At 36.2% G+C, this 27,413-nt stretch overlaps 1 protein-coding gene across 3 annotated transcripts in view; it reads right to left on the bottom strand.

Annotated features, from left to right (window-relative positions):
• Positions 1-27,413, bottom strand: part of LOC136855648 (nuclear receptor coactivator 2-like) — a 466,631-nt gene that overhangs the window by 65,373 nt on the left and 373,845 nt on the right. For all 3 annotated transcript variants that reach the window (XM_067132856.1, XM_067132865.1, XM_067132847.1), the window contains 7 exons: positions 13,202-13,318; positions 7,100-7,271; positions 6,508-6,641; positions 4,337-4,564; positions 2,768-2,887; positions 2,486-2,595; positions 915-1,320 (listed from right to left, as the gene is read on the bottom strand). In XM_067132856.1, the coding sequence (XP_066988957.1) occupies positions 915-1,320; positions 2,486-2,595; positions 2,768-2,887; positions 4,337-4,564; positions 6,508-6,641; positions 7,100-7,271; positions 13,202-13,318 (1,287 nt within the window). The remainder of the gene's footprint in view (positions 1-914; positions 1,321-2,485; positions 2,596-2,767; positions 2,888-4,336; positions 4,565-6,507; positions 6,642-7,099; positions 7,272-13,201; positions 13,319-27,413) is intronic.

Here is a 27,413-nt window from a genome sequence, read left to right as displayed (position 1 = left end):
GCCGAGCGTAATGATGATGCACCCAAATAATATCAACTAATTCATATATAGCATTATCCAGCTCAACGCAAGTCAAAATTCCCACTTCTCCTGTCTATCAGCATACTTATGAATTTTAAACACCACCTGACAGAATATCATGAGTACTCATGACAAAACTGTTAACTGATAGCACTGCGAGACCCATCGGAACATTTGTCATTTTTCATCACCATCCACAAAACTGTATTTGGACCAAATTCATAAGAAATTCATACGAAAACCATCCCATAGCTCCACTCAATGTCAGTGAAAGCATTAAATCCCACGCTCATGATGTTTCCACAACAGATGAATCAGAAACACATTTCCAAACACTGAAAATTTACTGTCACATTAGGGAAAGATTGCAAACATCCCTATTCCAAAAGAGAAACATAAAAAGAAAATGATATGTCGTAAGTTCGTTGTCTTCACTGACAGCCACCTTTGATGAACTGAATTCTCCTTAGGTTATTCTCCATAGGTTATAAAAGAAACAATAAAGAAAAATTACTGTAGTGTTATGTCTTCTGATTATACCATATGCTAACAGACCATAAAGCTCCAAAAATCCTACTAACAGCTCCTTTCCCCAATCATTAGCCCATATACTTTAACGTTCATTGTGCTGACATTGTGGTAAACAAGGAAATTTTTTCAAGTTCCTTATCTAGCAAAGAATGCTGAAATTAGTCTTCTACCTAATCATTAAAAAAAATGTGATTATCATCCCATTCTGTTTGCAAAATAATGTATCTTACTTATCTTTACCAATTTAGTTTTCAAACACATATGATATTCCACAGAGCTATAATGTATTCTCTCTTACAGCACTCATCCAATATGCATCAAATATCCAGCACAATATAACACACTTTAAAAAAGACACTTACTACTTTAAGCATGGTATTATCATGAGTCGAGTTAGCAGACGGTGAGGATGAAGTATTTGGTGTTTTTTCTAAATGGGAAAAGTGGGGTATAAAGCGTCCTAAACTTCCACTCCCTCCACCACCACCCACTCCACCCCCTTGCGTATCATCCTCATCCTTTTGGTTTAACAAATCCTTAAGGATTTTATTTGGACCCTCGGACAAGTCCCCTACACTATCACTATGGCTGAGAAGTCTTCTTAATCGGCCATTATCACTAAGAGATGACACTCCCGCGTCGTCTCCCGCCCCTTCCGTGCTGCCTGGCCGGCCACCTAAAGTTTCATCTAACATACTGCCACTGTTACTAGATGACCCTGGTAGCAATCTATCTGATGCTGATGAGCCACTGCCTTCCTGGAAGGGACTAAAACAAAAATGTTTTCTTAGTATTGAACACCTGTAGATGCTGGAATAGCAAGAAAAGACCTTTCAAAGCACCCTTTATTTTAATGCCAATTACTTATCGTTGTTAAGAATGAACAAAAACTCATACAACTTCTACAGAATATAAACATGCAAATGGAGACAGAATGTGAGATCTTTTAACCCTTTGAGATTTTGGGGGGAGTCCCGAATAACCCTTTGAGATTTTGGGGGAAGTCTAAAACTTGTTTGTGGTAAAACCCACACTGTCCTGACTTAATGCTTATGGATGGAAGGTTGGATGTATAAAATTTATAAATATTATCTAAGGTCTGGCACCCTAAGGTCATGCTTATTATAATTTTCTGTCATTTTGAAGGAAAATTCTTATACTTTGTTTTGGTATCTTGAAAATGTACATATAACTAAATTCAATAAGCAAAAGGATGAGCTACAGCTGGCCAGTAATAGGAAATTTCTTTACTTTTAATATATATATAAGATAATGGTGTTAATAAAGTCTTTTTGCACTATGAAAAATTATGATAAATTTCCTTTCCAATGATATATATTTATATACTATAGCTATTTTATGTCATTATTTACATATAAAAATATAAAGAAAATTATGGAAAAATAGTAAAAAGACTTTCATGATCTACTTCAGACAGATATTATGATAATCCTCTCTGAACAGCCCCTACAAGTGTAGGATGTAGGCCATTCCCCCTAATACTTGCCACACATCAGCCCAATACTAGCCAAATAAGGCCATTAATCTTTTTCAGTTTCCTACATATGATGTCACAGAATCTCAAGGGACAAACTTTGCCTATCACTTGAAGTCATTGGAAAATCAAAGGGTTAAACTTCAGTTCATGTTCATTAGTAGATATACCATTTTAACTATAGACAGGGACTTAAGAGTTACAACCTATTCTGGCCATTCCCAAGCAATTCTTAATGAAATCTCTTATCAGAAAATTCTGGCATATCAGAATAAAAACTTAGATTATTCTAAAATTAAGGACTATCATGCTCCATACCAAACAATTTTTCTGATACACAAACTAGAACCCTAATTATAAGCAGTTATAATGACATATAACTATATACACATTTACATACTATGATGAACAACGGGAAATATAAAATATTACTCTTACCCAATTATGGTATGTGTTGCCATAATGAAACTTCCTTCAGGCTGGGATCCTTCCAAATCACGGAAGAATTTGGATTTTGTTTGTACACGAATGGAACGTTCTGCTCCAATCTGAAAAAAATTGTTCATTAGTCATGGAACTTCAACACATTTAAACTGGATCTTCCAGCATATTTTAATTTTCATGTGAAATATTTCAAAACTATCGCACACAAAACTGACCAGCAGTTACAGTAAAATAACCTTAATGCAAGACCATTCATAACAAGTACAGAATAATTACCTTTACACAATACACTTGTGAACTGGCTTGGCCTGATTGTACAGTTTCTCGCAGATGACCCTGAACCTTACTAATGTCCGCTGGAGGAATTAGTTTGGTATAAGGCTCTCCAATTCTTTCCTGTCAAATTAAAATACAGATGTAAATTGAAAGATGAATTTAAATACATGACAATATATATACTTAGGAAAAGTTTTTATCTATCTTGTAAAATGTATTTTACCCTTCATCAACATATTCAGTAATTCAAAGCATTAATTCCTACCAATGCCACAAATGACCTTCACTGTACTCTCAACTTTAGTTATACATCACATCAGTCAAGATTTACGTTAAGAGAAATAAAATTTCTTGACAAAAGTGAGGTTAAGTATTCCAGTTACAATAATTTGGCCATGTTTACAAAATCAAGTAATTTAAGGCACACCAGTTTTATAATATAGTAAACTACCTATTAGCAATAAAATTTCAAACAAAATTTATTCTTTTCAATTATTTTTTTGCAATTTTTCCTCTGCTCAAGTTGTTCAGTTTTGAATGTTTCCACATACAAAAATAGTGCCCCAGCGCTACAATAATTTAATATGTCCTGTCTGAAGTGATCTTTCTCAGTACCATAACATACTGATATTTTATGGTACTGAGAAATATCACTTCAGACAGGACATATTAAATGACTGTAGCAATGGGGCATTATTTTTATATGTGGAAATATTCAAAACTGAACAACTTGAGCAGAGGAAAAATTACAAAACCAAAAAAGCTCCAGATATATTTCTATAATTTTATTTTCATCTCTGAAAACCAAATAATACCAAATATATTAAAAATAAACATCCAGATACACATATTTCTGACTGACACTACAAAACCCTAAACAAACACCGAGAAATAAATTGATTACTTTTATCAATCTGAAATATGCAGCACCTGCTAGTATTTTTGAAGTTCGTGAGACACTAAACATAAATGTTGGTTATATAAGTACCCATTATTTTTTAATCTAACTTGCTATAAATCACTAAAATTTCTAAAACTTAATACATTAGATGATTATAGCAAATATCAAAAAATGTTAAAAGAACAGCAAAATAGTTGTAAAGGTACAATGAAATATAATTAACCCTAAGTATTCATACTTTTTATTTTGGATTATTTTTGCTGGATGAAGAAAGTATTACAACCGGATTTCCTTTCCCTTATGAAATACTGTACTACATCCTACAAAAGGCCAAGTTCCTAAGGCACAAGCAACTTCCATTTTTGATGTGATACATTTTTAGATACATCTCCTAAATTGAATGTTATGTGGAATTGCCATTAGCTGTTAAGATATCTAGAAAATATTCAAATGCAGGCTATAAATAGGGTTTTTGTTATTTAATGGACTTTGTTACTTAACAGGCAGGCCAAACAACCAAAGTGTCTGTTAAGCTGAGGTGCTGATCATTACAATATAAAGTAACCACACAACACATCTGCCTTTATGAGGGCAATGTATGCAATCAACTCATTTAAATACCTCAGCCATTACTGCACAAAACTGAAGAAAGCAGAACACAAAGCTACCTTATTTAAAAATTGGCTGTATCTGGGTGACACTCCACTTGAGTCTAATCCTATGATGGTTCCCTGAGTGTCCAGTTTGGTTGTAAACTGCTCTACCGGGGTGCCCTGGATACGTTCGTTGGATGGAATGCGTCGCACCACACAAACTAAACACTGTTGTCCTTCTCCTTCAAATGATTCACAGGTTTTATTTTCCACTATAGACGATGGCAAAAGCACAGCAGTAATCTGACAAAGAAATGCCACATTTCAAATAATGTAAAGGTCCTTTACTTTCCAACTCCACTGTATATTTTTTTTATGCTCTTACTTTAACTTTTAAGCTACGCAGTAGGTAGGATTTCCAGAAGCACTTTCTGAAGAACAGCTGGGTACCTAAGGTTAAACTCAGTACCACAAACGTAACTCATTACCTCCAGGAGAAACTTCTACTGGCTTCCATCACTTCCAAGTCACATTGCATAATGATCAATCACGTTTTACGATTACCCACACTTAAAGGTATCCAAAATCAATTATGGTATCCAAATTCAATTATATTAAAATATTAATGACTCCCGTTTTATCAAAATGCAATCACTGCTGTAGTCTTCACATTCACTGCTTAATATTGAAAGAAAAAAAATAGTGAGTGGAAACTCTCCCAAACAAGAGCAAACACATTTTCTTCAGAATTGCTGTTTCACAAGAAACCACCATTGTAATGCAAAGCAAACCCAACAACGTATAGCAACACATAATAGTACAGTACATAAAAAAGAATACTGCTGAAATATATTACAGTATATTCAAGAACACTTTTTCTAGTTTAGTAATTAACTTACTGTATACAGTACAACACTGATAACCTTCTGACAGATACTGAAGCTAAATGCTGCTATTTCAATTTCTTTTGGATATCCACTGAATGACAATTAAAAAGCATATCACATCATCATTAAAATCATGAAACTTTCCAGAGCACATATGTAATTTAATGGCATAACCCTAAAAGTACACTAATAATAAATTGATACTGGATTTACGAAATTTAACTGTCAAGGCAAGCACTGGGGTACTTTCAGCCATTCAGTGCTCAAGAGAGTGAAAAGGGGGAGTTGGACTGGTTAGTCAACACAATAGAGAGACCCAGAAAGGATATGAAGTCCAAGGATCTAAAGAAGGAACTGGGAGAAAACCCCACAGCTGTACTGTGAAGTGATAGTTAGGAGAGGTTGAACAGCAAGATTCAAGAAGGAAATTATAGTGCAGGTAAAGTAAAAGACTAAAATGTGTGTGCAGCTACAAGGCGAAGGGACTTGGCAAGCCCTGCAGTAATGGCTAAAGTGCGTCATGGGAGGTGCACTGATGGCACTATCCCTTCTACTGCACTAAATAATACAAAGATTGTTCACATACTATGATGCCTAATATTTGCTATTTCAAGTAACCAAAACTTTGGCTTAATCTGAATTTGTAAGAGGAATTCACAATCAACTTATTAAAGAAGAAAAACATTACTCACTCTCTCTCTCTCTCTCTCTCTCTCTCTCTCTCTCTCTCTCTCTCTCTCTCTCTCTCTCAATATACTATACAGTACATACAGTGACATGACAAATGATACAATGTAATATCACACCCCAACACGTAAACTGCAGTACAAACAAAACTATAAAACAAGTGAAAACTACAAACACTTTCATGTTAAAAGCATGAAAATAACAGAGAAAAGCAGCAAAAATCAAATACAAATCATCAAAACAAGCAATCAATGAATGAAAGATCTCCACGGAATAAACAACATTTTTTCAATATCATCAAAATCATCCGCATGAAACCACCACCACACACAACTTTTGGCCACAGCTTCTGCTCTTTTTCATTTAGGAACATTCGACCAACAAGCTCAGCTTCCACACATTAAATGAACATTTAATCAACACTCCTTTTTTGTATCTTGCCAGTTACAACGTTCATAATTTTTTCTTACCCTTATCTAAAAGATTTCATATAAAGAATATTAATTACTTACTGGTTTTTGTGATAAACACCGCACACAAGAAAGCAAAAGCATATCTAAACATAAACTGCATGACTAAGATATTTCACACAATCTTCATAACAAATTCCTTTCAACAAATACACAAAAGCAAATATTCATCAAAACAAAAAACCTGTCACTGGATAATTACCTGCATATTCTCATACTGTGATACCCGCTGTTGCTTCTCTTCCATAGTCTCCTCCTGGTCATCAGGAGGTTTGACCAGGAGGCGACAGTTAAAATTTCGACTTCGTGAGGCTTCGCTAGCTTCACTGGGCCAGCCTGCAAAGGAACATTTTGAATCAAGTATCAGCAATATGAAAAGAAAACAGAATATTTCTCGAGTAATTCCATATTTACTCTAATGCGTTTTCACAACAACACAAGAAGCTGTCTGCTGCAATCGCAGTGGAGAAATGTCATCATTATATCATATGAAACAAATTCATCACATTCATCTTTTGAACCTCTCTCTGTACGTATCAATGAAATTAAATTCTTTCATAAAAAGCTGTTGCACTTTTCTGCATACAGTTCAGGAGAAGAATTGATAAAACTCAACACATAACTGAAAATCTTATATGGAACAAATACAGTACAGTATTAACATCAAAAATGGAAAGTGACAAAATGATGTTCAGAATGTACAAAAGACAGCTTGAAAAACTTAAAATATTCTAGGAGACATCTGTGGATGAAAATATAAAGAAAAATCTCATTTATGAGATGTATGGCCATACCTACTGACATAAAAGAAGAAGAAAACTTGGCATGATCGCCCACGTGTATAATGTTGTAGATACTCTTGCCAGTGAGGTCTTCTGAGGTGAACTTGATAAAATGGCTTACTTTGTCCGAGACAAACTCTATCTTACCATCGTGGCTCACAATAAACAAAAAACCACCCAAAGCCTGAAAGGGTTTATTATCATTATTACTATCATTATGTTAAAGTAGTTTAATGAGACTACGGTGCCTGAAAGAGTTGAACTGTGTAAATTTATGAGGGAAACTAATGAAACATATTCTATCAGTTTCTAACACTGGGCACAGCAGAATTTGAATTTTTAAAACAATGTGCAGACTGAGAAACTCATACTTCATTAATTACAAAAATTTAAATGCAATACCTTAATTTTAATCATTCTAAACTGTGATGCTTGAAAAGTCAACAACCATAAAAGTAATGATAATATTGATAACATTTTCTCTTAATGACTTGCACAAAGGACTTATCAATCATGACGTCCAAAGGGTTCACAATATAAGTCAGTACAATTATAAAACATAAGGAAATAACTCCAATAGCAGAATTACTAATAAGCATACCAACACAAAATAAAAAATCTACACACACACACACATATATATATATATATATATATATATATATATATATATATATATATATATATATATATATATATATAAAAAGTACCACAACAACAAACTTGGCACTATGCTATATAAGTAAATGAATGAAAAATAAAATCTAAGCCAAAGACCAAGTGGTGGGACATATTAACTAACTTAGTGCTGAAAGGGAAACTGAGAATAAAAAGGCTGTAAAAGTGTAACAGGAGGAAAACCTTGCAGCTGCACTATGAAACAATTGTTAGGAGAGGGTGGAAAGTGAAGATGGAAGAAAGAGAATATAAATGGAAATACAATTAAAGGAATGAAAGGGGTTACAGCTAGGGGCTGAAGGGATGCTGCAAAGAACCTTAAGTAACGCCTAAAGTGCACAGCATGAGGTGTATAATTAATGAAATAAAAAATGTTCCATGGCACATTCTGGTTCTCTTGAGAAATCAACAAGCTCTTTACGGAAGAACAGAATTTAGGCAGAAATTATTTTCCTGTCATGAAGCAAAGGCAAACATGTTCCGGTGTTATTTTTTGTTATTGGCCTGCTTCCCAGTTAGCATCAGTATGCAGTTGAAAGCTCACAATAAAGAATCCTCATCATCATTATTTTTAACTTCGCATCTTGTTTGTTACCACTTATGGGTAAGAATTTATGCAGTGAATGTTTATCATTGTGGATACAGTTTAATAAAAAATTTGTCTTACTTTTACTGGTACTTAATATTTTGACTTGAGTGATCACTTGGAATGGTTGGTGGTGATGCACAACACTTACAACTTTCTTGTCTTTTTATTTTTCCTTTCAATTATTTCCATTCCCCATTTTGTTCACATCATTCCTATTCCTCATTTGTATATCATTTTTGTAACACCCAGCTATTTGTCTGTCAATCAATTCTGTCATATAGACATGTTCAAGGCACTATCCATTCTTTGGGATGCCTACTTCCTGAACTCATCTGACTGATTCCCATTACTGATTTCTTTAACTTAAAGTCTCCACACCTATATTTGCTGATCCTCTCTTTAGTCCTGCCTTGCTGGATACAAAGTTGGTCTAGTTCACTATCTTAGGATGCACTGCCTTAGTGGAAACAACAGATGTTATTATGACCATTATCAATCTACGAGGGAAGGCTATCACACCCCTGCCACCTTCAAAAAGTACAGAAACTGCAGGGTACAAGTCATGCTCATAGAACCTTAAAAATTCAGTGATGCCTATCTAGGTTAAGAATCCAATGCAGGTAGTGCCCAGTTTAACAGCATCACTGGGCCTTATGTTAAGGTCTATCCCAAAGATTCTCACTCTTACATTACAACAAAAGTGGTTGTTTATGAATAAAGTTTGGTTTGAAAATTTTACCCTTTCTACTCATTTTTCTCCTAATCATTATGACTCTAGTACTCAGTTTGCATGGCTGGTGGAGGCTAACTTAAGCTAGGGCAGTTTGCATGAGGTACTGCACTTGACTGAAGTAATGTAATTTGTTCTTTACCAAAGAATTTTTCATTATTATTGTGAGTGTAACAACTGCTTACCTTCAAGACCAGGGGGAATGAACTGGGCACCTGACCCAATCACACTCTTCATGAGATAAACCCACACTGTTCTGTCAATCCTTCTGCCATCTGTATTATACTTTCTCTATAAAAATCCTTCCATGGTATACTGATTGTTATGCCCCTATAATTATTACAATTGCCTGTCACTTTTATCTTTAAACTCTGTAACAATTATTCCTCTAGCCCATTCCTACGGGGCCTTCCCCTCAACTAGAAATAACTTCCAAAAGAAGGTCAGCAACTCTTAACACACCATCATCTTCAGCCTCTTAATTGCCCTCCTAATGCCCTCAAAAGTCACATCGACATGCATTCTCACACTTACAATACGTCTCTTCTCTTCTGCATCATTCAGCCATTGCCGCCTCTTTATTTTCTTGCAACAGATCTTAAAAATACTCATTCCTTGACCAAAGACAGCATTCACTTTAACGCAAAATCTCTCTATCCTGCATTTTGTTTCCTGTAGAACTACCTCATTCTACCTTCTCCGCTCTATTTTTAATACTTCTTTTATTTTACTCTATTACTTTTATATTCTAATAATGAACACCAATTTATGATCTTTTCTGTCACGCAGTTGCACCTGAAACACTTCCCTTTACTAAGGCTGTAATTTCCTACTATACGTATACACACTCCCGACTGTTTTCCCCATGACAACCTAAAATACAGGCGTGTGCATACAACACACCTGTATTTCAGGTTATTTATTAAGCAGTAATAATTGCTAGAATATCAAAAGCAGCCATAGTAATGGAGAGGAGATATGTGTATAATTACATGTACCGCTTTTCCCATGGAATGGTAGTCATTACTGTCGGGTATTATTGTAGCTCTTTTCCTGACGGTTAGTCAAAGTGACGGGGAAGGTTGTAACCTCGGCTGAATTCAAGTTTAACCCCACTATCAAGCTAGTCTTAAGTCCAGTTCTGCTTGCATTTCCTATTTCCTCGACTACTTTCCATCTTGCGTGTAGGTGGTACTTGTTCTATAGTGTACATTTTTATTTTTTTTTTTTTATACGAATGAAATAACAGATAAAGCTATATATATGATCGAGTCCGTAGCAAATGTTAGTGCTGTAGTACAATGCAACAAACTGTCCGACAGGTGAGTGCTTAAAGGAGCAATAAAATACTAGCAAATGTTCATCCCCCAAAAGTTCGAGGGACTCCTCCCGTCTGTTAAGCAGCGACAGACCACGTCACAAAATTATCTACTTGAAACGCAAAACACACCTAAGCTATTATACAGTGGTTAATTACTTCTTTATAATTTAAAGAATAATGTAACACTGGAAGCATACAATCGTTTTTCCGTTAACACAGCTGGCTGCCAGATCGACTTTTAGAAGTTGTGACCAACCCCACAAATAAACAAATATAACGGGAAAAGCATACATGACGAACATTCCAACACGATTACGAAATAAGGCAATGATGGAGAAATGCTGACGTTATTAAAACCCTATAATCTGAACGTATGCCATTCTGCCACGTTTTCGTTCTGTGAGTATACATACAGCAATATATATGCAAAGCCAAAGTGAACTTCTTGAAAAGAAGAAAGGGAAATTAATGCTGTGTATTTTTAAAAAGTACTATCTGGCATCTCCCCGGAGTGATTCCACAAAGTTCAGTTCCTGTATTCTTGCTCCTGTATTTTCATATCTAAAATGAATTACCATTAAACATGTCTGTACTTATTGATTCGAAAGATTGATGGCTAGTCCCAAATGATTGAAAATTGCGCAGATGAGGGGCATGCACAAAACAAGTGTTAGTGGGTGTGTGCGCGTTTCCCATGAGCAGGTGAGAGCGGCAGTGTAGGGGCTCCATGGTTCCATGTAAGTCTACGCCGCCATCTCCCGTCACCACCTGCCACCACATTATGACCAACTCGTTATTACCACCTTTCAATAGACACGTCATATAATCTCTCACGTCGAGGCAATTCTGCTTTATTCCAACGTACGAAAAAGACATCAGTAGTAGCGGTAATCAAACATCATGTTCCAACGAAACTGCTATAAGCTACATTCACTAACCCCGCCACCACCAACAAGAGAGATTACAAGACAGGTGCCGCGACATGCTGGCTCGAATAGACACTCATTCCCGTAACCTATCTTTGCATTCCCTATACCATGACACTCGTTCGACTGTTTACATACAATTCTATGAGTGCCAGTATTCAATAACATTCTCCGGTAGAGATAAGCGAACGGAAAACTATTCGTGTTAACCATTTCAGATGAAATGGTAATAGACGCAGCGAAATTTATTTCGAGGTTACATTTTTCCTTTGCTTTAGAAAAGGGGGAGGCAGGTAAAATTATGTCCGCATAATTGGAACATTACGATGTTGCCAAAATAAAGAACGAAAACTCAATCTTAAGGCATAATAGCCCAGAATGGACAAAATAACAGTTTAAAGGAACAAGTCAACTCTTCGCACATATACACAATGTTCGACACCAGGAAAACATTTAACGCTGAACGAACCAGAAGAAATGGAACACTGGCAACAAAACATCAATTTACACCACAGGAAGAATATTTTTCCCTGTAATTCGATACGTGTTGCAACTTCGAATCAGAAAAGGTAACACAATAAAAAAAAAAGTCTGTTAGCATTTGGAAAGTTACAGGGATGAGGAACACTGAAACAAAGATTAAGTGCCAAAGCTCGCCAACAGATGGAAAGAGAACTATTCCAAAAAGAACATTAGATGCATGAGAGTTATGGCGAACTGACAGGAGTTGCACGGGCCACTGGAGAGAGAGTGAGTTCAAAATATTGAGAACTGACGAAGCAGCAAACCGGAAAGCATTCAACGACGACAGTACAGTGGATAGCATTAAAAGAGGCTTCAAAATCGCGCTAAAATAATTATTATTGGGAGATCATGGAATGAAATTGCTTTGCTTAACATAATCTAATTAGCCAAAGCCCCACTTTCAACTACTTTTCGTGCAAGACTACTGATGAATATCACCATATAAGCAGCATTTCTGGTATGCTGTATGTACAGTATACAGTATATATATTTTAAGATGTATTTATCTAAACCTACATACGTAACACAGTGATAAACTACTTTTTCAGTGTAAAACAAGCAATCTTTCATATATATATATATATATATATATATATATATATATATATATATATATATACATACATATATACACGCATATATATATACATACATACCGTACATATAAATTATATACAGGCACATTAATTAATTATTTACCTCACGGAATATATGAATATATATCGAGCAGAAACAAAAACAAAAAATGGCATTTCGAGAAGACACACTCTCAAGATAGAAATTGGAAAATTACGTAAACCGGATGGTCTAACGTTCAAGCACAAGGCGTAACCATTTGCATAATGTTTTTGGGAGGCTCAGGTGTAGAAGTGTGTTACGACAAATAAAGTCATCGTGTCGAAACGCAACAGATAAGTCTAAAAGTTGGTTGAAGGCGAAGAATAACTGACGCATTATCTAACAAACAAAACAGTAGGCTAATAGCCTATGAACGAAAATAACTTCTAATATATGAATGCAAAATCGTAAATACATAAAGTTACCAACGGTTTCAAGGCTAGTTAATTCATTTATCAGTGAGTTACACAAATGTAATAGAGAGATCAACCTAAACTGCAACGAATGAAATGACAAATGAAAAACCAAAAGAGGTGAAATAGCAAATAAGAAGGAATGTCAACATAACCATAAGACAGTGGAGAGAAAAACATAGACACAAGTTCCCTCCCATTAGAGTTGTGCTCTACTACAAGAGCGGAAGAAAAGGACACCAGAGAGAGAGAGAGAGAGAGAGAGAGAGAGAGAGAGAGAGAGAGAGAGAGAGAGAGAGTCTATCATCGCTCACCTCTAATACAAGGGTTCCTATCCGCTGAGTTGGCAGTAATGTGGGTTTGGAGGAGGACACCTCTCCCTGCTGCACTGCTCCTTCCCCCGCCCCCTCCGCCGCCTTGATGCGCCGGATCTGAAAAACAAACAAAACGGGACGTTAGATCTATGTTCGAAAGGGTGTGTGATACAAACTACCGGTAGCAATAATCGATATCTTAAGCATAAATAACCAATATTCGTCTTTCCCGTGCTTTATCTTCCGCACATTTCCTCTCGGTTTCAGCCTCTCGTCCATGTAGGTCTAGGTCGTCCAACTCTCCTGACGTACACAGGAGGCCAGCTGACACCACCACGTACTATTCTCCCAGGGGTAGTGCGATGGTCACGTCCAAGCCATCTCATCCATTTCCCTTACTTCATTATCTCATTTACAAAGGAACTTCTGTAACTTTCCTTTGGATATGATTCCTTTCTCTGTCCTGTCATCTGACTCCAGATGTTCTTACAGTAATACAAATCGTACTAAGCTAATGTGTAAATCTTACTTCCGTGCACAACTTCAGTGATTAACATTTAGACGGAATACTGAGATAAGAAAATGAGTCATGAATGGGGTGTGGAATAGATGATGTTTGTAGATTATACATACACATTTGGGACACTGAAGAGAAACCGCAAAAACTAGTGGAGCAGACTAAAAGTGGTTGCAAGATGCACAAAGTTGAGAGTATTTGTCAAGAGGAGTAATTTTATAGGGGCACTGAAAACCCGGAAGATGGGACAATGGTTGTTAATACGGATAATGAACAATGGAAGCAGCTGACTTGTACAGTACTGAAGAGTTAATATAATGGATTATGGCACCATTAGGGAAAAGAAGGGTCACACAATATGTGAAGCAATTGTGGTAACAGGGTGTATGCAAAGACTTGGAATGTCTATGGAAGCTCAAAAGAACATGTATGAAGGGCTTTAAATGTCCCTGAGGAGGGAAAGTGCGAGCAAGATGGTGGTGAATGACAAAGCATGCATTGGGGGGAAGGTTTGATGTTCTGCTAGTAAGTCATCTCTTGAAACTATGAGTATGAATGTTTTCTGCACATGAAGTTTATGCAAGATTCAAAATTTATATTAATAAGGAAAAAGCCATGGTCTTTTTTTCTTGAATACAATCTAGGTTAAGGAAAACTGCTTTAATATATGTTATACATACATACGTGTATGTATATATATATATATATATATATATATATATATATATATATATATATATATATATATATATACACACAATACTGACAGACACAGATATAGATATGAGAGAGAAAAATGCAACAAAAAGATCACAATACAATAAACTTCTAACACACAACATAATTACCATAAACACTTCCCCTATACACAACAAAAACACCCCTATACATGTCCTATCAAGAACCTAATTATATAATCCCTTATCTCTAATAGCCAATTGTCTATTCGCGCGATACAGACTGACATACCATGTGGAATATAATGAAGTTTTGTTGCAAACCAAAACTTCACGGAATTTCTTTAAAACCATGAAAAACAAAACCTATTTTCATTATTTATTCACGTTGAAGAGAAAGGCACGAGAACTTTAAAAGGGAATTAAATTAAATAATATACGAATTATAACTGGAAAAGATTAATGACGAAACATTAGCGTAATCATAAAGCCCTCCACATCGACAATAAGTTACACAAGTTATAGGCAAGAATGCGTATCCTAACAAAGTACAGCCATTCATTCTTATTTAACTTCAAGATATATAAATAAAATCATCTCATTACACCTTTAAGGGGCAAATGACAATAACTATTTACTTTAAAGGGCAACCAGGATCATTATGAGGTCAGTGCTGTGTAAAAATAAAAATAACTCAAAACAAATACAAATTCCCAGTTTTTTTTTTTTTTAGAAGTACTCCTATATCGAATTCTCCTTAAAATTAATAACTTGCAATCGTAAGGCCTTTTAGATCTCTTCCAAGATTACATCAAGTGCATACAACTGGAACTGGTTTAACAATAACGAAGAGAGAGGTAATATTCAGCAGGATAAATGACTTAGTTTGATGGAATTATACGTAAGAGAAAACGTCACATACATACATTATATATATATATATATATATATATATATATATATATATATATATATATATATATATATATGTGTGTGTGTGTGTGTGTGTGTGTAATATATCTATATGTATATATATGTGTGTGTATATATATATATATGTATACATTACATATATATACGTATATAGTATGTGTGCAATGTGTGCAAGCGGGCGCCTTACGAGACTGTGATATGCATATTTTTATTTCAGTAAAAAATGTTTCTTCTCTGATGATAAAGTGTCATTGGATGAAGAAAATTTGACAGTTACTGTTACATTAGTTCTTTACCTCTTCCATAAATCTTAATTTAACTTCCATCAGTAAACGTAGGCCATTCCTGCACTGCGTGAGCCTGTTTTCCTTCACTCACTCACTCTTGGACAATATCAAGATCACTTTACTGAAAGCTGCTGAATTTGATTAGAAAGTAGAATTCTGAATGTTATTTACACTAACTCACACAAACACTAAGGCCATTACTTCATGTTAGCAAGGGGTCTTCACAGACACCCGACAATAGGCCGCTCTCTCTCTCTCTCTCTCTCTCTCTCTCTCTCTCTCTCTCTCTCTCTCTCTCTCTCTCTCTCTCTCTCTCATCAGGAAATGCTACCTCACTCCCCTCACCAGAAAGTTCCTAGATTCCATCTCAGACTATAATATGATCTGTTCAACTAGGAAATGATTTGTGTACTGCTGGTGGTCAGTTGTAAGTGGATTGCTTTGTGTCGCAACCAGGATATGAGTGTGCTCTCAAATAAACCATACAATAACGGCAATAACAAAGATGGTCCGGATGGGAGGGTGAGGAATATATATATATATATATATATATATATATATATATATATATATATATATATATATATATATATATATATATATATATATATATATATATATATATATATATATATTATATATATATATATATATATATATATATATATAGTTAGCAATAACATTTTTTTTGAAAGTCCAGTTTCCTGGCATTTCCACTGATTCCTGTCAGTTTAATTTAACAAGAGAAACACATACATGACACCTCATAACCAGTTCACAAAAATTCTTAGCCAATAAAAACAATTTCTAGTCTCCTTTTCTGTAGTAAGGTATTATCAGAAAATGACGAACTTCCGTTTACTACAACGCTACATTGTACGGTCACTGTAAATGCCAACATCTGCTATGTTCTCACGATAAATCCTAACAGTGGTACCGGGTATAAAATTCGTTAGGTTTCAACTCCATAAAGGCCCAATTTCGATAGCTTCCTTCTTTAGCCAATAATTTGTCTACATTAAGGCGATTTGAGCAGGCTGACAAAGCAAGGTAATTACTTTCTCCTTTACTCTCAGCTTTTCTAAACTTCGTCTTTTGTCAAGTCTGGCAAGGCAAAAAAATTGCTTTTGTTTGGTACTGATAGAGCAAGGTAATTACTTTCCCCAGTATTTTCAACTTTTCTCAACTCTGCTTTTATGGTTGTCTTTGGTCAGGCAAAAAAACAAAAAAATTAAAAATAAAACTGCTTCTGTTTGGTACTGATAGAGCAGGGTAACTGCGTTGCCTTGTACTCCCATCTTACATAAACTCTAATTGTCGTTACTGTCTTTGGCTAATACCGCTTTCCCCTATGTAACTGCAACTTTTCTCAACTCTTGACGTTACCGTTACTGTCTTTGGTCAAGCAAAAAAAAAAAAAAAAAAAAAAAAAAAAAAAAAAATTGGTCCCGAATCACAAAAAGAAAAGTAGGAAATTGATTTTGCTGTTACTATCTTTGGTCAAGCAAAAACAAAACAAAAAATGCTTTAGTTTGATCCCGAATCATAAAAAGAAAAGGCTGGAAATTGATTTAACCGTTTACTGTCTTTGGTCAAGCAAAAAAATAAAAAAATAAATAAATAAAAGTGCTTTCGTTTCATCCTGAATCGCCAAAAGAAAGGTGGCAAATTGAACGCAGTCAGTCTCTGGGTATCTGGCTCACTGTAACCAGCCAGGTAGGGTACGAATGAGGCGTGCCAAACTTCAATTTTAGTAACACACCAACAACAGAAAACATCCCCAAAACATTTCGAACAGATTTCTGGCATGCAATCTATTCATGCCCCTTTGCAGCAATAATAATAATAATAATAATAATAATAATAATAATAATAATAATAATAATAATAATAATAATAGATGTTTTTATAACATTCAATTACAAGGAAGACTCTTCTTCTTCTTTTAACGTGCTTTTTTTCCCATTTTCTGTATGGGGTAAGCACGATGCCTTCGTTTTGAAGGACTTTGATTTGGCTTTGGGGTAGACTTTGTAGTCTCGATCGGCTGCCCTGCCTGTCTAAAGAAACTAAATGCTGCAGAAACAGCTATTATTTTCTACGCTACAGAAAATATAATAATAATAAATACTATAGCTGTTTCTACGCCATTTAATTACGGAGAAGATTCTACAGAAATCAATGCCGTACAAACAGGTATATTATTTTCAACGTTACTGCTCACAGGTCTCCTAAATAATAATAATAATAATAATAATAATAATAATAATAATAATAATAATAATAATAATAATAGCTGTTTCTACGGCATTCAATTTGTGTAGTCCCCCATAAGTCTTACCGAGAAGGCTCTATTAATAATGCAGTAGAAACAGCTATATTCATTTCAACGCTACTGCCCTCAGAGAAGGTCTCCATAATAATAATAATAATAATAATAATAATAATAATAATAATAATAATAATAATAAATAACCTAATCTTTAGCAGGGTCTAAAACTGTAAATAAAAGATATGAAGTTACATTTGTAATTATACATGACCACACTACTCCAGTTAGAAAGAAGATAATAGTTTACATATCTCTACAGTAAACCTGAACGGCAGAGATAATAAAAACGGCCAAACATCGCCGTTATACAATGAAATATTCATTTACTGATAAGCATTCGAGTGGACGGGGCACACACATCATCTACATGCATTAAGAACAAACTCATCCAAGGAAGCAATCATGCAAGGCAACGCCGTAAAATATATAACCCGTCTCAGCCAACTCTCTACGCTGAACCCGATCATCTCGAGTAACTTTGATGCTGCAACATGGCATTACCGACAGAACCAGTTCCCAACAAAAGAACATTTTCCTGTGCTCTCTCTCTCTCTCTCTCTCTCTCTCTCTCTCTCTCTCTCTCTCTCTCTTTACGGTTCCGCTCTTCGAGCAGCGCCAAATGATCGACACGTAACTGCAGAATTGTCTCTTATGCTGCTGTCTTGCATCCATCTCTCTCTCTCTCTCTCTCTCTCTCTCTCTCTCTCTCTCTCTCTCTAAGTCGTACGGCTAGGGCTTCTCCTTAGAGGGTAATTAAGTTAAAAATTGGGCTTAGGAACGTGTTAAGAATAAGACAATTAGTTTTAAAGTATAAGAATGATTCGTACAAATAAAATCCAATCAAAACGACTCATACATACTGATATATATATATATATATATATATATATATATATATATATATATATATATATATATATATATATATGTATATGTATGTATGTATGTATGTATATATATATATATATATATATATATATATATATATATATATATATGTAGCTATATCATGATTGTAGCTTCATGATTGTATATAAATCACAGTGTGATAAAGTCATATATATATATATATATATATATATATATATATATATATATATATATATATATATATATATATATATATATATATATATATATATATATATATATATACATATATATATATATATATATATATATATATATATATATATAGCGTGTGTACATGTAATCATGTAATGAAATATAGTAACGTGATGACTGTTAGTTTATACAAGAAAATCTAAATTAATGCAAAAGCTCTATACAGTAATTTCAGACATGCCTTCGTCCTAAGCAAGTTACCTTTCCTGTTCTTTGGCCGCGTTTTGTAACCTTCATAATATTTAATATTCATTTGAAATGACAATCCTAATGGCAATTTTTTTTTTACAAGGTACGAGGGCTTTTGATTTTGATGTTACGTAAAAACATGTGATTCAATGACTATGTTCTATTTGGTTTAACACAATGACTTAAAAGTACTGTTGTATAAAGAATTACCTGCGGATCAATTCCATCATGTTATGAGGATTAAATTGTTTAGGCCCTGAACATTCACACCGAAGATATTAATTGTCTCCGCTACCGAAAGCCATGATGGTATATCAGAGCTCTGAACCCAATACAACAAACCAGGTTGGGTTAAGATTGCTCTCGGCGGCATTTTAATTTGGCTCATCGACAGGATACCCATAACCTGTCTTAAAATTTTGCTTAAATGGTGCACTGGTTAATTTGAGATGGGTTGAGATGCAGCGAGGTAGACTATTCCATAGGTCAGAGACCGTGAGTGCAAGTGAAAATGCACGAGTAATCTCAGCTTGGTTGTGTATGATGTAACAGAATAGGCTGGGGTAGAGAGCATCTGACACCAGTTTCTAGCATTCCAATGGAACTGAAGGGCATGAGCTTCTGATTTGAGTGGGTGTAATAGTAAATTTGAAACTACGCCCTTTTTGATTTTGTAGATGTATAAAGCTTCAATGAGTTCTTGCTTGAGTTCGACGCTGTTTTGTTCACCTTCTGCCTCGCAACTTACGCCATAGTTCGTGGGGTGTGCAGAACATACAGGTGCACAATAGCCTCAGTGCTATATTCTAGGAGTCTGAATATTAACTCAGGTTGACTAGCTGTCATACAGTAGATCTCCCATATTGGTTATGAGATCATTACCGATTACTTTCCTCGCGATTTTCTCAAAGATCTTAAAATGGCTGAATGTTTAGTGATCTGAGACGATATGACTTTGGGAGATAACTTTCAATGTTGCACATTCTGTTGGGGAAGTGATGGCGATTTTCGAAGATTTTTGCAATGTCATTATTCGTTAAGGACTCTTGCTACAGAAGATTGTTGGGTTTATTTATTCGTGTGTGTGTGTGTGTGTGTGTGAGTGTGTGTGAGTGTGTGTGTGTGTGTGTGTGTGTGTGTGTGTGTGTAGCATTGCAGGGAAATGAGCTGCGTTAATTCCCAGTGTTGATTTCATTTTCAATCATTTCTTCCCCGAAGTCGATTTGTAATGTCAGAAAGCCGTTGACGCTTATCCAAAAATGTACAATAGTTGGATTGCATATCTCATGGGTCGGGTCCGGGGCCAAAAATACAAATGTAAATTGTACAGACTGGCATTCACAAATTTCTCCAAGTGAAGTGATAAGCGGGCCGTTTGCTATGATGGGTTTGACGTTAGCGTGCATATGAGAAAAGCCTTTCGTTATTTGTAAAGTTCAAAACCTGTTTTCATCTGCTTGGTTTCCAAAGTCGAGTGAACTTGAGATTTTATTCTCTAGTATTTCACTGGTTATTCCAAAGGTACAACTTGAGATAGGAAAGGTCAATTTTTGAAATTTCAATTTTAATTTTTCTTTCAAAATAACACTCCAAATCTCTTGTGGGACTATGAAGCTTTTCCTGCCTGAGAGATAGTGTTTAAATATAGGGCAGATTTTGTTTACAGCTCCGTACAGTATTGATATAATACTCTGGAGGGCATCAGTATCCGATCTGTTTCTTAGTAACTGACCGCAATCCATAAAAAAACTATAAAAGAAATAAATGATATCCCGCTTTCTTCGCGGGGGTTGAACGCCGATAAGGGTGGGAGTCCCGAGTTCTGGAGAAGTTCAGCGTTCAGTAGAGAACTAAATGCAATGTCACATGTCATCTGGTAGTGATCAGATAAAACGCCCAAGAAGATACCTTCATCAGAAGCTGCTTAGCAGATTATAACAATTTGTGAAAATCAAATCAAGGCGTCGTTTCATTGTCACAACTGCACGGACCTCGTTCAATATATTTATTTATTTATTTATTTTTTGGAAGGAAGAGATTGTATGTGTTTTTTTAATGAGATTGTGAGCGGTTTTTATGGAGGAGATTGTGATTTTTTTTAGGAGATTATGTCCGTTTTTTCAAGAAGATTGTGTATTTTTTTAAAGGAGATAATGTGCGATTTTTTAAGAAGGAGATCATGTGTGCAGTTTTTTTTTTTTAGGAGACTTAATTTTTTTAGGGCGGAAATTGTGTTTGTTTTAAGGAGGAGATTGGTTTTTTTTTTATTTTGGAGGAGGAGTTTATGTAGGCTTTTTGAAGAGTATGCGTGTTTTTCAAGGAGGAGATTATGTGCGTTTTATTTTGAAGGAGATTATGAGAGCGTCTTTTAAGGAGGAGATTATGTGCGTTTTTCAGGAGATTATGTGCGTTTTTAAGGAAATTGTGCGTTTTTTAAAGAGATTGAGTGTGTTTTTTAAGTCGATTATATGGTTTTTTAAGATTACGTCCATTTTTAATATGCGCGGTTTTTTTTACGATGATTATGCGCGTTTTTTAAGGAGGAGATTATGTAAGTTTTTTGGAAGGAGGAGATTATGTGCGTTTTTTGGAAGCGTAGATTATGTGCATTTATTTGAGGAGATGATGTGAGTCTTTTTGAAGATTATGAGCCTTTTTTTTAAGATTATGTGCGTTTTTTGTTTGAAAGAGATTATGTGCGTTATTTTAAGGAGGAGGTTATGTGTGTTTTTTTGAAGGAGGAGATTATGAGCGTTTTTTAGGAGATTATACGCGTTTTCTTGAGGAATTTTTTTTAAGAGGAGAGTATGTGAGTTTTTTAAGATGATTGCGTGCATTTTTTACGAATTATGTACTTTTTTTTAAAGGAGGATATTGTGCGTTTTTTTTAAATATTGTGCATTTTTTTGAAGGAGGAGATTGTGCTTTATTTTTGGGGGTGGAAGGAGGAGACTATGTGCTTTTTTTTGAAGGGAGGAGATCATGTGTTTTTTTTTGGGAGGAGGAGATTATGTGCTTTTTTTGAAAGGAGGAGACTATGTGCTTTTTTCTGGAAGGAGGAGACTATGTGCTTTATTTTTGGAAGGGGAAGATTATGTGCTTTTTTTGGAAGGAGGAGACTATGTGCTTTATTTTTGGAAGGGGAGGATTATGTGCTTTTTTTGGAAGGAAGAGATTATGTGCTTTTTTTGGAAGGAGGAGATTATGCGCTTTTTTGGGGAGGAGACTATGTGCTTTATTTTTGGAAGGAGGAGATTATGTGCTTTTTTGGGAGGAGGAGATTATGTGCTTTATTTTTGGAAGGGGGAGATTATGTGCTTTTTTGGAAGGAGGATATTGTGCTTTTTTTGGAAGGAAGAGATTATGCGCTTCTTTTTGGAAGGAGGAGATTATGCGCTTTTTTTTTGGAAGGAGGAGACTATGTGCTTTATTTTTGGAAGGAGGAGATTATGTGCTTTTTTGGAAGGAAGAGATTATGTGCTTTATTTTTAGAAGGGGGAGATTATGTGCTTTTTTTGAAGGAGGAGATCATGTGCTTTTTTTGGAAGGAAGAGACTATGTGCTTTTTTTTGGAAGGAGGAGATTATGTGCTTTTTTTGGGAGGAGGAGATCATGTGCTTTTTTTTTGGAAGGAGGAGATTGTGCGCTTTTTTGGGGGGAGGAGACTATGTGCTTTTTTTTGGAAGCAGGAAATTGTGTTTTTTTTTTTTTTTTTGAAAGGAGGAGATTATGAGCTTTTTTTTGAAGGAGGAGATTATGTACTTTTTTGGGGGGGAGGAAATTATGCGCTTTTTTTTGGAAGGAGGAGATTATGCGCTTTTTTTGGAAGGAGACTGTGTACTTTTTTTGGAAGGAGATTATGCGCTTTTTTTGGAAGGAGGATATTATGCGCTTTTTGTTGGAAGGAGATTATGTGCTTTTTTTTTGGAAGGAGGAGATTATGTGCTTTTTTTGGAAGGAGGAAATTGTGATTTTTTTGGAAGGAGGAAATTATGTGCTTTTTATGGAAGGAGATTATGCGCTTTTTTTGGAAGGAGGAGATTATGTGCTTTTTTTGGAAGGAGGAGACTGCTTCTTTTTTTTTTTTTTTGAGGGAGGAGGTTGTGTGCGTCGCATATATCGATCACAGCAGCGCCTCCGTTATAACATTCTAGTTCCAGCCGCACCACCTTACGATGGGATGCCTCCTACCCCTTCCTTCTTCTGTCCTTACTGCATTAGTCAAGTTCGGAGTCGCGCAGCATCATTATGTCTGGATCGGGCGAGCTCGGGGAATCAGTCACTGACAGGGTACTGTTTTGGTTAAGGTGTTTTAAAGACCATGGCAAGCAAGGGGTACTGGTTAAGTAAGGGGTGGGGGGGTTGATAGAAGCATAGTGAGGTTTATATTCGATAACATGAATTGCCAGAAATAAACATATGATCTCGGAGATGTTAAGATATCAGCTCCATTTTGTTGATTAATACGACTTGACGTAACGTTCAGTAACAGCGTATGCAGAAATGATTTTTTTTTGTGGGGCTGTTAAATCATGATAAATCTCGACGAAAGAAATGAAAATACAATATTCTTCTTTAAAATACTCTTTTAAGACTGGTATTTTTTTTATTATTCCTTTCGTTAAATTAAACCTCCCGTGCCTGCAATTTTAGAGGAACGGAAGGCTTAGCTGTTCTCAGATACCGTTATCTTCATTAGGAGATCTTGACTCAGAATTGGTTTGCGGGGTGAATGAGTGAAAGAGTGCTACAGGGGCCATTAGGTGATGGAGGGGGGTAGGGGTGATCTTACGGGTGGATTGGGGGGAGGGGAATTAGGTTTGAAACGAATGTTTGCGCATTTTGAAGGAAAAGGCGAATTAGTTGGTATAGAGGTGGGAAGCAATATTTTGGTAATTATATGGAAGGCTGGCAGGGAAATTCTAGAAATAATGATATTGCTGTTACCTTTCTACTTTTTCTTCGAGAGAGAGAGAGAGAGAGAGAGAGAGAGAGAGAGAGAGAGAGAGAGAGAGAGAGAGAGAGATTGATGGAAGGTGGATGTTATAACGGATGTGGCGTGAAGTTCTTAACTTAGAGTCTTAGACCTTGGGAACCTCGTTCTCTACGGAGAGAGAGAGAATGGCAATCGGGAACAGCTCGGGAAATCTTTGTATGGCAAAGCAACCCTGTTATTCGATGTGTGTATATATACATTATATACATACATACATACATATATATATATATATATATATATATATATATATATATATATATATGTGTGTGTGTGTGTGTGTGTATGTATATATATACACACATACATATATACATACATACATACATACATACATATACACATAACCACATACGTTCACAAAAACCAATAAAAGGCCCCAACCCAGATAGAAGCGTACAAAGTTCACGTGACAGTAACCTGAAGTGATACAAAAACGATAATGGTTTTGAGATAGCGATAATCTATCATGCACATATCATTTCAATACAGATAATAAACAGGTGAATCTAAGCCTTTCAATTATTGCTCTGCTTGCCCGCGATGCTGAATCTGAGCTGTTGCCTGATGTAGCTACTATAGTCAGTCGGTCGCCTTGGCGCATGAACAGGAGTTTTTATATATACGAGAGTAAATCATTTAAACATATGTACTTTTAACGTATTTTCAAGGAATCAATAGAAAATTCTCTCTCTAAAACGTGTACTCAATGACGAAATGCGAAACACTCACTCTCTCTCTCTCTCTCTCTCTCTCTCTCTCTCTCTCTCTCTCTCCATGCACCCGAGAACAAAGTGAAATAATATATTTTATACCGAGTCGAGGTAATTGTTTTACATGAAAGCCGCGTCTCTTGGCCCAATTGTCAAAAAAAAAGCGTCCCTGATAACCACAGTCTAAATGATATCACACCACCATTAAAGTTAAGATACAGAAAAACAGTATCTTATTTAAAACGGGAAAGGTTCCTGCAATGGGACAACCAGGTCAGGCGACAACGTTCACAGGGCACATCCACTCAACGTTCAAGAAATCCTCGACCAAAGGCAATCACTTGAAACGAATAACTTCCTTGGCTTCACTTTTTCCCGATCCTGTAATCCCGCATTCTTCAAGGAACTTAAGTTACCTGCCTTGTCAATTGGTTTGGGGGTTAGTAAAGCCGCCCCCCCCCTTATTTTTTGTTCTTCTGCTTATTTTCCCAAGGGTAAGGAATAGCACAGAATACAGGATTTACACCAACGGCCATGTGCTGGGACCTATGAAGTCATTCAGCGTTGAAGCGGAAATTAGGTCTGAAAGGTGTAACAGGAGGAAACCCTCGCAGTTGCACTATGAAACAGTTGTTAGGAGAGAGTGGAAAGTAAGATGGAAGAAACTAAAGGAGTTGCAGCTAGGAGTCCAAGGGACGCTGCAAAGAACCTCAAGTAATGCCTACAGTGCACCACGTAAGGAACACTGATGGCACTAACCCCCTACGGGGCAAGGGTAAGGAATAGACAGGCGCATTAGAAAACACTGGCATTACAAAAAATGCTAAATGCTTAAATGTCCCGCACCAAACTGTGATAAGCACGTTAATGGAATCAAGATACAATTCAGGTCAATTCGTATCCACAAGCTTTAAGTAGCAGGCGATGCCAGTTAGCTATCTGCGGACGAAACATACCTGAGGATTCCTTCGGCCCAACAAATGTGAGTACAAACTTAAGTCAATCATAAAAACACAGACACCCACACACGCTTCCGACCCCACAAATTATACTTCAGTAGTTTTCAGCCAATGTTGTCTCACTCACACACACACACACACACACTTCTGATTAATTTATCTGAATTCCCGAAATTTTATAACTTCAGGTGTTTTCAGCCAATGTTGCCAGACAAACACACACACACACACGCACACACTTCTGATCAATTTATCTGAATTCTCGATATTATATTTCAGTTGTTTTCAGTCGATGTTGTTACTCAATCACACACACACACACACTTCTTATCACTTTATCTGAATTCTCGATACTATATTTCAGTTATTTTCAGCCAATGTCGTCACTCACTCACTCACACACTTCTGATCAATTTACCTACATTCCCGAAATTATACAAGCAGGTATTTTGAGGCAATGTTGTCTCTCTCTCTCTCTTTCTCTCTCTCTCTCTCTCTCTCTCTCTCTCACACACACACACACACACACACTTCTGATCAATTTATCTGAATTCCTGAAATTATAACTCAAATTGTTTTCAGGCAAAGTTGTCCTCACTAAATCATCCCGCAGAGATGAAGCACGTACGTCCTCCTGAAGTTCAGAAGGGGGGACGTTCACGTCGATGAGACATAACTAACCGAAACTGATCTGACAAGTTTTACGCTGGAACGTTCGCCAAGTCTTCGCTTCTTGAACGGGACTTCACAGCCTAGAACTCGAAAAGAATAAAAAAAAAAAAAAACACTAACCGGGCGACATACCCATGATTTAAACGGCTTCCTTTTCGACGAAACCATTCGTTTTACTTTTTCCTTTTAAAAGCTGCTTCGGAAATTTGGAAAACGGATTACATACCCAAGGAAGAACGATAGACAGATAGATACCGTCCCATCAAGCAAAGCAAAGGAAGGGGACAGAATAGGATAGAACTGGAAAGGGGTGTTATTGGAGGATAGTGAGTGTTTGATGGGGGAAGGGGGAAGGAATGGGAAGGGGGTGGAGGGAGGGGTTCAGAAAGAAGGGGGAATAGGGGTGTGGTGTGGTCGTCATGGTGCCGTGGATCGATCGCCACAGCGGCGCCGAGGCCTTCGTTATGGCGCTGTCCTTACCATGCCCCAATCCCCCCACCCCTTCCCCTCCCCTTTTTTCACCCCTACCCCCCACCTATGCCATCAACGGACACATCCCCCCTTAATTCCCCCTCCCATCACCCCCTTCTTCTTTTTTTTTTTCTTTTGCCTTCCCCGCTGGTCAGGAAACATCCTACTCTGAGTGAGAATCCTGCCATAGCTATATTGAAAGAACAGGTTGAAAGCAAATGTACACATGCATGCACGCACGCATTCACAAACGTCATCTAATGCCTACATATTGATCACTTCCGTTTCATCCTCCTTTGAAAGAGAGAGAGAGAGAGAGAGAGAGAGAGAGAGAGAGAGAG

The sequence above is a fragment of the Macrobrachium rosenbergii genome, chromosome 3 (assembly GCF_040412425.1).
Source record: "Macrobrachium rosenbergii isolate ZJJX-2024 chromosome 3, ASM4041242v1, whole genome shotgun sequence".
Lineage (NCBI taxonomy): Eukaryota > Metazoa > Arthropoda > Malacostraca > Decapoda > Palaemonidae > Macrobrachium > Macrobrachium rosenbergii.
This window is presented reverse-complemented; position numbering and strand designations above follow the sequence as displayed.